Raw genomic sequence first — 11598 nt, 5'->3', positions numbered from 1 at the left:
CTCCACAGCTCCTCCACTAACTTGCTGTGTATCCCCCTCCTCCTGCTAGCAAGTTATTTTATCTATCTGGACCGTTGTTCCCCTAGATTTGAAGGGAAAACTTCAGACTCTGGCCTTAAGAATCTCCCTCTCTGCATTCTGGGATCCAAAGTTATGTCCACTCACAGGAAAATGCCGAGAAAATGCTGAATTAGGACAGGGATCTGAGTAGGGATACCAAATGGAGTTTGCCTGGCTGGATTTTAGAATTGCTTGAGACCAGTGACTCCTTTTTTCCTTCCATTTTCTCTTTTGAATAGGGCTATCTATAACTGTTATCCTATGCCTGTCCCATCACAGAATTTTGGGAGCAGGTAACTTATCTCTTAAGTTTCACAAATTCATAGATTCATAGATGCAGAGCAATTGTGCCTCAGGATAGGTTAAACCCAGAACCTCATTCTTACCTTACTTAGATGATGTAGTTGGATGATGAGATTTGAGATTTTGAACTGATGTTATAATGTGTTGAGACTTTGGGGAATGCTGGGATAGGGTGAGTGTACTTTGAATATGGGATGGATGTAAATCTTCGGGAGCCAGAGGTAGACAGAATAATGGTCCCCCCAAAGATGTCCACTTCCTAATTCCTGGGACCTGTGAATATGCTATGTAACATGACAAAGGGAAGTTAAGCAATTAAGGTAGCAGATGGAATTAAGGTTGTTAATCAGCTGACTGTAACTTGGGTAGATTATCCTGGACTGAGTGGATCCAATGTCAGCATCAGGGCCCTAAATGTGGAAGGGGTGGCAGAAGAAAATCAGAGAGATGACAGAATAAGAAGAACTCAGCCCAAGATTGCTGGGCTTTGAAGAGAGGAAACAAACCAAAGAAAGTGGATGACCTGCATAAGGTGGAAAAGACCAGGAAACAGCGCCTCTAGAGCCTCCAGAACTAAGAGGTAATACACTTGTGCTGTTTTAAGCCACAAGTTAGTGGGTAATATTTTTATAGCAGCAATAGGAGAGGAATCCAAGTTCTGGCCTGTGGTTTACTCCTCCACAATCTTAAACATCATTTTTGCATTCCTTTGTATTCCTTATTTCTCAAAATCAGAACTCCTGGAAGAATCAAAAGCGACAGACAGGCTGCAGTGCCTGGCACACTGGTGCTTAAACGACGTTAGTGTCCAGCTTCCCCTCCTCTTCCAGGTTGGGGAAACACAGAGAAGAAAGTAAGAGAGTGAAAGTCGCTCAGTTGCGTCCAACTCTTTGCGACCCCATGGACTGTAGCCCACCAGGCTCCTCTGTCTGCAGAATTCTCCAGGCAAAAATACTGAAGTGGGTAGCCATTCCCTTCTCCAGGGGATCAGAGAGGAAAAGCAGGAGCCAAATGCCATTCTTAGCAGTGCACCCTCCTGCCTTTGATGTCACCAGCTGTGTAAAGGATTGCCTCAGTGAACTCCCCAAGCATAACTTATCGACAGCCTGCTCCTTATCTGCCTTTGGGGGACTCACAACTCCCCCCTCCCTGGGGAAACCCCCATTTAGAATACAAAAGCTCTTTAGAAGAGGAGGGCTGTCTGAGAGGAGAGCAGGACCATAGCGTCACTCTGCAAACAGGCTCTTGGAGATGAAAGAGTTCAGGGCATCAGTATCTACACCACAGCCACTGTATTTCGCAGGGAGAGAATCCTACAGTGGTGCCCTGTCGGGGAGGGGAGCCCCTGAAGGAGTATGGCCTCCTCCCAGCCCCCAACCACCAAGACCAACCCCCCTCAACCATTCCAAGTCTCCAGCTCCCTCCTTAGTTGTTATGAGCTTTTATTTAAAAAGCACATTTAATACAAGTATAGTTTCGCAGATACAAATTTTCACTTTGTATTCTACAAAAGTCTTTGAATATTATTCTCTTTACAAAATGGAACCTTACAAAAATACTGGCAATTTAATGTTTTTATACAGTTTTCTCTAGTTGCAGTTATTTCTTTCATTGTAAAAACATCTACCACAGAACTACGGTATTTTAGTTGATATTAAAAAAAATTAAACTTGATGCTTTTTTTAAGCAGCTAATGTAAATAACACAGGTCGAGACACAGTTTATAATCATAGTGGATATAGCTAAAATTGTTTCAGAAATAATATTTTACATAGTTAACTTTTAATGTTTTATACATTATTTATATAATATTTATATATAAAAATCATAGCTTGCTATAAGTTGAAATGAAAGGACGGCTTCTGTAGTAAGGCTGTGCATGTGGTTGACCCATGTGGTTACACTTAGCCCTTTGAAAGGTGTGCATCCGAGATCTGAAAGCATTTCTTCCTTCCTCCTTTCCTCAAAGGTTCAGTAGAAGCGGTCCCTGACTGCTGCCTCAAGTGGGACCTTGCTTGGAAGGACACTTATGGAGAGAAGATGAGGAAACTCTACGGAGATTTAACCCACGTGTTCTGCCCAGCAGAACCTACCAAGAACTGCCCTAGAGATCAACCCCAAGACAATAGTGCTTTACACAGCTTAGCAAGAGCGGCTCCCCCAGAGATCCTGCCCCCGTCAACTCCGTTATCTGGAAGGGCCGCCTCTGGGATGTGAGACCGTCTGCTACTCTGGCTCATTCAGACTGTGAGTAGCCAAAGGGTTGCTTCATTTTTCATTCTGCCCCCTTCGTTCCTCCATCTCTTGCATGGAAGGCTGCTTTCCATCAGCTGATGGCAGACCACAACTGTGCTCATCTCCGGCCCTCAGAGACCATCCCGGTGGGCACCCAGCAAGGGTTTCCAGGGAGAAAGCAGTAGCCGAAGCTAATCATCACTACTCGAGTGTGCCAGTGCCCGGGTGATTGCTGTACACAACATCAGCATCCTGTAATCGACATTTCAGCATCACAGGATGGTGCGTCAAGAGAAGACACAGGAGGGCCTGAACCCTCCAGCTCTTCCAAAATTGTGCTATTTGTGAAATTCACTCATCCACAAAGAGTCACCTAATCACTATAAGTGAGGGACTGTGGGTGCTGGCCTATGGGCTGAGGAAGTGAGTGATGAGGCCTCATGACTGGGAATCTGGATTCAGGATTTGATCGCTGGACTGAGCAAACCTGCTCTTTTCTTATATTTAAAAGCAAAAACAAACAAATAAGGTTCCTGAACCAAAGTCACAGTAGAGAATCGAGTGGTGTGGACAGAGACACAAGAGGGGAACCCCCAATGGCTAGTTTGTTGCTTCAGTGCTATTTCTGGCATCATGTGCTACAAGGTGAATGTGAGCTTTCCCAACAGCTTTCACAAAGGTGACCAGCAGACTCCACTCAAATCGTCTTAGTGTTTGCTCCAGAACAAGCCCGTGTTCACTAGAACATGAACACTTAAACCAACTGCATATCCGGGATTCCCGCACTTGCTGTTAGCTTGCTGTTGTTTCCATACAGGTGAACGCTACCTATTTTGGAAGGCCACAAGGTAAGACTTATTTTTTTTTTTTTTTTCCTTTTTAAAAATCAGTCGGGCAAAAAGTTTTTCCCTACATTCTACTGTCTGATGAGATTGGAGAGCAGCAAAACTTGCTGTCAGCAGTCATTTTCCAAGAACAGCTCATGGTGGGTGGCGCCTACACCATGTTGTGGTGATTGCTCCTGTCAATGTCCACAGGCGAAAGCATGTCCTTCCTGATGGCAGAAGGAGGCAGGGAGAGTGTGGTCTTGGTCTTGAAGAGGTCAGACACGAAGAAAACCTAGAAGCATAAAATCAGAGATCCCAATCAGTCACTAACATTTGGGGACAGGCAAAGGGAAGATCCTAGGAGTGTGGACTTTAGGGAAAGGGGCCCCCCAACTTTGAATAGGGGAGGACCACCAAGACTATGGGCTTCCCCAAAGGCTCAGCAGGTAAAGAATCTGCCTGCAATGCAGGAGACGTGGGTTGGATCCCTAAGTCAGGACGATTCCCTGGAGGAGGAAATGGCAACCCATTCCAGTAGAGGAGTCTAGGGGGCTACAGTCCAAAGGGTTGCAGAGTTGGACACAACTGAGCGACTAAACACACAACGACATGGAGACCACAGAGTCCAATTCTTATTGCACAGAAAGGGAAACTGAGGCCCAGAGAAGGGTAGTGACAGACCCAAAGCTGCACAGCCAGGGTAGGAGCAGCCCTCATATCCATGGGCTCTCAGTCCAGTGCTCCCTATCTACATGCCCCACTTCCTTACTTCTCAAGGTAAATGAATAGCAGTGAAAGATAAGTTCTCAAACAAAGGAAGCATTAGTCACCGGCATTAGTCCTCAATACTTTCCCTTTCCTCACAAAGGAATCTAGGGTGTAACCAAAAGAGATCAGCCAATATGAATTCCTATCAGCAGGCACTGGAGCAAGGAAGCAGTCATGATCACTTTTTCCTGAAAGCCCAGTGATGTCAACAAGCTGATGGAGGTCAAGAAGCCAGGGTCTCTTGGCTGAAGGAGTCAGCAACTAACCCGGAGGAAAGGTCAATGAAAACTCTCCTATCACTCATTCCCAACCTCCTTCCTCCTGAGCATATGACCTCACTAAGTCGTCTTAGAATCATTGAGAAACATTTACTGAGTGCTTACTCACAAGTGTATAAGGATGGCTCAGGCAGTTTCTGCCTCAATTAGCTTACGATGAAAGATTCAAGAACTTGCTCAGTTACCCAAGTAACAGAAATTTATGATTTGTATTAGGTGGGAAAATAAATACACAGATCCCCATTTGAGCAAGTTAGCAACAGGAGTTTGTACTAAGTAACTGTAAGAGGCAGCTGTCAGTCATGTAATTTAATAGGAAACATATGGCTGGGTTTTGAAATGGGGACTAAAACACTTCAAAGTTCCTATGTCTAACAGCTTTCTGGATGGAAGAATCTTTGTCCTGCAGATGGTAATGCACTCACTAATAAGGACAGCCCTGTGACTTCATTCTGAACACATTACAGGCAAAAAAAAAAAAAAATGAAGTTCTTAGTAAGACTGCACCAATACCAAGGCTGTAACAGCCAGAGCCTGGCCACAGAAGGGACTTGTATTCTTTGTTGAACCAATTTCCACAGTGTTCTCTCTAGTTATACAGTCATCAGCAAAATGCAATCAAAATCACTGGGGATGCTGGTTATCACTGGACGCTTGGTTACCCTGGGAGAACTCGGTGACTAGAAGGCCAAAGGAAACAGTGACTTACTAGCCACCACAAAATCCTTTGTACCTTTTGAGTTTTTGTACCCATTTCATAGATGACCTACTCAAACATTTTATTATTATTCCTTTGTTGAAAAAAAGTAAGAAAGGCCAGGCAATTTCTTAAGTTATAAGAAAGTGAAAAATAAAAATAAAAAAGAAAGTGAGATATTAGTCAAGAAATGGAACATTTGAAAACATTTACAGTCTGAGTGCAATTGAATGGACCCTTTGCAAAGGAAAAAATTAAACCTTTTGTCTCATTTTCTAATGAGGTGTGAACAGTGAGAGCTGTGGCACAGGAAGGTTTGTCTCGTAGCCAGGGACAAGTTGAGACTCAGGAGAGAAAAGGTCTGTTCAGTCCTGCCAGGAGGCCCGAGGCTGCCCTGTCTGGGAACTCTTTACCAACAAGTGGGGAAGGGGGTTTTCAGATGCCTCAGTATAAGGAAATCTGAACAAACACAGTTAAATGTAAAATCAATAAAACTTTTCAACTCTTCTCTGACAGGTGCAGAACCTATGTCCTCATCACTACCTGGAAATTACCTTCTCCTTCCTCCTTCTCTCTGTCCCCAAGGAAGAGGTTTCAGTCAGTCCCTCCACTGCTGGCTCTCAACTCCACTTCCTCTAGCCCAGCAGTGAGCCCCCCAAATAAAGGTTCTTACTGATCTTATTTCTTAGAGATCTTTCTCCCAGCCTGCATGCCATCTACTGAGGGCAAAGAGAGCAGAGGACACCCTCAAACAAACATCCCTCCCTTCAAGATCCTGACACCACCTCTGTCTACTGGCTGATTTCCCGATTTAATTTCCTGAGCTCACACCCAATACATATTAAGAGTTTCCGTTTCCTAACTGCGAGATAAGAATGAAATGAAGGTTAAAGGAGAGAACGTACTTGATAAGAATTCTGAACCTGTGTCTGGCACATAGTTCAAGAAAAGGTGTACCTTGTCTGGGAACCAAAGTCATGTCTGGGCCTAGAGTAAGCCATGTGCTCTCGTGTCTGCAAAACTTTGCTCATCAGCCTTTCTTCTGATGGGAGGCTTCTTAAGGATGGAGTCCAATCCCGATCATCCTGTATCACCTACACTTTGCATTGAACCTTGCACATATTAGGAGCTTATAAAATGTTGAGTGTCAAAATTCTACACTTCTCTCTACTGGAAGCAGGCACTCTGGCCTTGGATCTTCTCATCATGTAGAACTCTTACAGACCTCAGGGGGATCAAATCCTCCCACACCAACTGCACACAGCCCCATAGCAAGATGAAAAGTAGACTCTGGTCCAGCAGGATCCTCCCTGCCCCCCCATAAGCTATATTTTACCTTTCGCGTGGCTTGAAGTTACAACAAACACTTTTTGGGGATCATGAAACATGATCCTGTTGAGACTCAAACAGGGCTCTGTCTTCTTCATGCTTGAACAGCAGAACACAAAAAGGACTAGAAAAACTGAAAACTTTTTGTCCTGGAGCAGTTCTATTTTCCATAGAAGATGATTTCCACCCAGAAAGAAAACCCAGAAGCCCAGGCTGTGAAAGGTCTGTACAAATTAGGTGACTACCCCAGGTGTGTGGGACAAACCCCCTCCAAGCCCATAGCCCACTGCACAGAACTTCTCTGCCACGGGAAAGTACCAGCAGACAACGGTCTCAGCAAACACAAAATTGTGTGAAGCACCAGTAAGAGTTCTAAGATCTCTCGCCCTGAGCATATGCTTTCAATTCCTATTCTCTTCTCTGCATTTCATAAATTACCTTCTTGAAAAGCACAATCAGTAAACACTTATTGAACATCTGCTCTGTTCCAAGCCCTGAGATGATAAAGATAATTATACAGGAGACAGAATTCTTTGCCCTCTAAGAGCTCCCAGGTCAATGAGGGAGAGATCCAGGTAAATAGAGCAATACAATAGCATGGTTTAGGATTAGGATAGAGGGAAGCCAGGGTGTTAAAGCAGTACAGAGAACACAGCATCTAACCCAGGATGAAGGGGAGGGAAGAGGGCCTGAGAAAGCTTCCCCCAAAGGTGGTCTATTTGAGCTTAGCTTTGAAGGATAAGTAGGAGGGAGCCAGGTGGTGAATGCCAGGAATGTTGTTCTAGGCAAAGGGAGTAGCACATGAAAAGGGAGTGAGGGAGCCCAGCAAGTCCAGGAGCTGTGGGAAGCTCAGTGTGGGGAGGGCCGAGCGGTGAGGGGGGCTGGAGGGGGAGCCAGATCTTGAGAAGGAGTATGACACAGCCTGAGGAGCCATGGTCAAGGCTGAAGCAGGAAAGCAGCATGGTGGGGAGACCTGCATTAAGATCACAATTATCTAAGAATAAGGCATCATAAAGGGAGCTGGGCGCCTGAAGGCAGGGATACTGGTCAGGACACTGTTGCAGAAGAGGAGACGATGAGTCCTGTGCAACCATCACGCAGTGAAGACAAAGAAGACAAGATGGGTTTTTGAAAGGCTGAGGCCAGAACTGCGGTTGAGAGAGGTGTGCGTATGTATGTGGGTGGATGTGTGTGCAGGGGGACCTATGTTTCTCTTTGTAGTCTTGTTTTCAACTCTAGAAATCTTGCACTTGTTCCCATCAAAACTCTGTTTGGGTAACTATCCTGGGGGGTGGCAGGGAATTATAGTTCTGCTTTCCTCTGCCTTCTAATATTCTGGCTCCCTCTGACATTGGCTTAGAGATATGGTTCTAACCTCCTGAGTCAGAGAGGATCTGTAATCTGAGAGTATGGTGATCTGATTCAGGCAAGCACTCAGGAGAATGTAGTCCTTCCACCCAGAGCAAGGCTACACACAAACATGACAACTCCAGGCTGGAGGAATCCCACTGGAGGTGATGAGATGAGAAATGTACAGGAGTCTCCTTATATAAATGGTGACTCTTATTACTGTGCCAATGGGTCACCGTGTCCCACTCCCCATCCTACACATGCAGCACCGGTGACAGGCTTTGCTCTTGGGAGTAGGGCAAATCTGTCTTCAAATCAAAGTTCTGCCAGTTTCAGCAAAATACCTAAATGAGGGATACGATACCTCAGGCTTACTTAAGGAATACGTGGTGTCACAAAAGGCGCAAGTGGGGCTTGATAGCAAACAGCCATGATCACCGGCTTGTGTGTTAAGTGCCTGCCCACATCCAGTCACCTCTCTTCCCCAGCCTCTTGGGTAGAAAGAAAAGAAACAAGAGAAGGAAGTAGAAACAAGAAAAATTAGAGGGAAATAGAAATGATCGAGAATATGAATGAGTACGTGAAAGCCTGTATCGATTCAAGTCAGACACGAAGACCATGTGAAATGGGAGTTTTCCATAGGACACATAGGATCTGCTCTCTGAGTCTAATAATTTCTGGGGCTTTTGGAGGGAATGAGTCAGCCAATCAAAAAGAAAGATGCTTCCAGTGTCGTGTTGCCAGCATTCACCAGCCCTGACACGCCACTCCCCAGAGCACATAGCCCAGCCCAGCTGAGGGGCTGCCTGCCTAGAGCTCACCAAGCTCCAGATGATCAGATGGGCTGCTAGGCCTGCTATTTAATGGCTTGTGTGTCTTAGACATCTTGTAATCTCTTTGAGAGCAACTCCCCTATCTGCACACTGGGGCTCCATGAGCCCTTCCTTGAGCTGCTCTTACCTGCTCTCTTCGGTACCCAAACTGAACTTTTAATGACCTTCCATCTTAGTATGAGGCCTAGACTTTAGTGCAGATGCAGTGCTTAAATGTGATGTCATGATTTCCCTTTAGACAACAAGCTACTCAAGGGAATGAGCTGTGCTCAGAGCCCAGCATGCAAAACCCTCAGTAAATCTAGTCCACTCATTCCCCTCGTGAGGCTAGAAACCATGGGCTGTCCCTGTTGCATACCCCCCTATGCCTTGGTCTTGGGATATCCTTAGAGCATCCTGCTCTACCATAATAAACAATCTCACCAATTACAGAATAATTTTCCTTTGCCTTGAGTCTTGGCTCACCCTCACACCTTAAGTCCACCTGCCAATGCAGGACACGAGAGTTTGAGCCCTGGGTCCGGAAGTTCCCCTGGAGGAGGAAATGGAAACCCATTCCAGTATTCTTGTTTGGAAAATCCCATGGACAGAGGAGTCTAACGGGCTACAGTCCATGGGGTCGCATGAGAGTCTGACACGACTGAGTGACTGAGCACACATGCAAAGAAAAGGCATCTTTGGCAGCCCTGTCTTTTGACTAAATAGGAGTTACTTTATTACAATAATTATTTTCTGACCTTAACAAGGCCAGTGTCAGTGACTTTTTGGCCCTGGGGACTTACCAGTGTCCATACTGAGTAATTTCCTTGTGTATGTGAGTGGGAACTTGATGAGGTAGAAAGAGTGTCACACAAGAAGTCAGGCTACAGGATCTAGTCCCCAAATTGCTACTGCTGTGTGACCCAGGCCAATGCACACTCTTGTCTAGGCTTGCACTTGCACAAGACAAAGAGGTTTGTGATATCAGATGATGGGTCTGCCCTTCATTTGTGTGCTACGGCTATTTAAAAATCTACCTTCCTACGGTTTCTGTAAGGCTTAAATGGAAGGATTCATGTAAAAACACTTCATACCTATGAAAGGGTCTTCAAATCCTCAGTCATCATCTTTTATGACCATCATCAATACTGAGGGTCATGAAGGAAATTAGTCCCATGAAAAGAAGGAGGGTTTGGAGCAGCAGAGGAAAGTCATGGGCAGTTCTGAAGGAGACAGGCATCTGAACCCTGTAGAGATCCTCACAGGAGGGCACTTCTCAGTTAATACAGAGGAGGGTAGCTGGTAAGGAGGACCCAGAGAGCTGACACTCGGTCACTAGGGTGCTAGATCCAGCATCAGCCAGAGTTCAGGAACATGGTACCCAAGAATTATAGAGACTGGAGGAAGCAGGAGACCACTTCCAGAAATCCCATCTTTTGAAGTGGAAAGCGTAAAGGAGGCTACTATAACTGACTTCTCCCAAGCATCCCACATGTTCCATCATTCTGAAATTTTTAGGGTCACAGATCATGCCATATACACATCCATCCCCATGTCTTTGTGTTATTGCTCCTACATGAAATGCCCTTCCTTATCTTTCATATCTCAGAGAAAATACCCATACATTGCTCAATATTCTCCTACTCTAGGAATTCTTTCCAGACTTCCATCACCTTCAAGATAAAGGAGTGCTCCCCTTCTCATGGCCCCACTGTCCCCAGGACAGGAGCCCATCCTAATGGCTCTGCCCATCTACTGCACTTGGGTGTTTTATGTCCTTCCCACTAGAGTAGCATTTTTCAAACTGCACAGTTCAAGTCATTAATAAGTCATGACATCAATGTATTAGGTGGTCACTACCAGCATTTTAAAGGTTAAATTTAAAACAGTAGACTGTATCACCTATAATAAGTGTCTTATTTTGCAAAATATTTTAGTTATGTGTCAGTGCCTCTATTAGGCTTCCCAGGTGGCTCAGTGATACAGAATCTGCCTGCCAATGCAGGAGACGAGACGTGGGTTCAATCCCTGGGTCAGGAAGATCCCTTGAAGGAGGGAATGGCTATCCACTCCAGTATTCTTGTCCGGAAAATTCCATGGACAGAGGAGCCTGGTGGGCTACAGTCCATGGGGTCGCAAACAGTCGGACACACAGCTGAACACGCATGCACAGTTGCCTCTCATGGGTTATGATGTGCGGTGTATTTCTTATTATGGACTGTGGTTGGGAAACCACTGAACCCTAAGCTCTTTAAGGACCAATTCTTTTCAGTTTGTGAATATTTAAAACGAAGCATCATACTTAACACAGAATACACATTCAATCAATGTGCTGCACATGCCAGCATGACACATCTTTAATTCATTGATTCCTCAATCCAAAGATGAGGTTGTGTGTTAAGACGTATCATCCCCACCTGGTGGGATGGAAAGAGGCAGCTGAAAGGAAGTAACTTGGCCGATATATCTAACTAAGTGGTGAGAATACAACTCCCCCCTTCTGAGTCAGCCTTGCATCTATCCCATTCATCTCAGCAGGGGAATAAGAAAGCAGATTTTCTCTTACGGAAAAACCTGAATGAACATGTTAGCCAACCCAATACAATGACTCTGCCCTGCTTTCTTCTCTCTCTCTCACCTATATTCCTGTCACCCCTGCCCATCTGAGAATGGGGGCCCAGAGTGGCAAGGTCATCCCAGAGCTTCTGGACAAACAGCAAGGCTTTTGCAGGGTCAGAGAGATTCAGGAGGTTATCTCATCCATTCCCTGTGCCTGGGCAGCAGTGGAACAAATCCAGTGGAAACACATGGAAATCTCCCGGTACAGAAGGTGATCATCCCACAAATTCATGGCATAGATTGCACATGGTTAGGGTTTCCTAGTTTAATCTTTTAAGATAAGATCAGGAGAGCTGGGATCTGGTTCCTACTCTGCCACC

At 45.3% G+C, this 11598-nt stretch overlaps 1 protein-coding gene across 2 annotated transcripts in view; it reads right to left on the bottom strand.

Moving 5' to 3' along the window:
• Positions 1-1788: 1788 nt before the first annotated feature.
• Positions 1789-11598, bottom strand: part of PLPP3 (phospholipid phosphatase 3) — an 89401-nt gene continuing 79591 nt past the window's right edge. For both annotated transcript variants that reach the window (XM_061411813.1, XM_061411812.1), the window contains one exon: positions 1789-3717. In XM_061411813.1, coding sequence (XP_061267797.1) covers positions 3595-3717 — 123 coding nt within the window. In that variant the 3' untranslated portion in view covers positions 1789-3594. The remainder of the gene's footprint in view (positions 3718-11598) is intronic.

This window comes from Bos javanicus, chromosome 3 (genome assembly GCF_032452875.1).
Source record: "Bos javanicus breed banteng chromosome 3, ARS-OSU_banteng_1.0, whole genome shotgun sequence".
NCBI lineage: Eukaryota > Metazoa > Chordata > Mammalia > Artiodactyla > Bovidae > Bos > Bos javanicus.
This window is presented reverse-complemented; position numbering and strand designations above follow the sequence as displayed.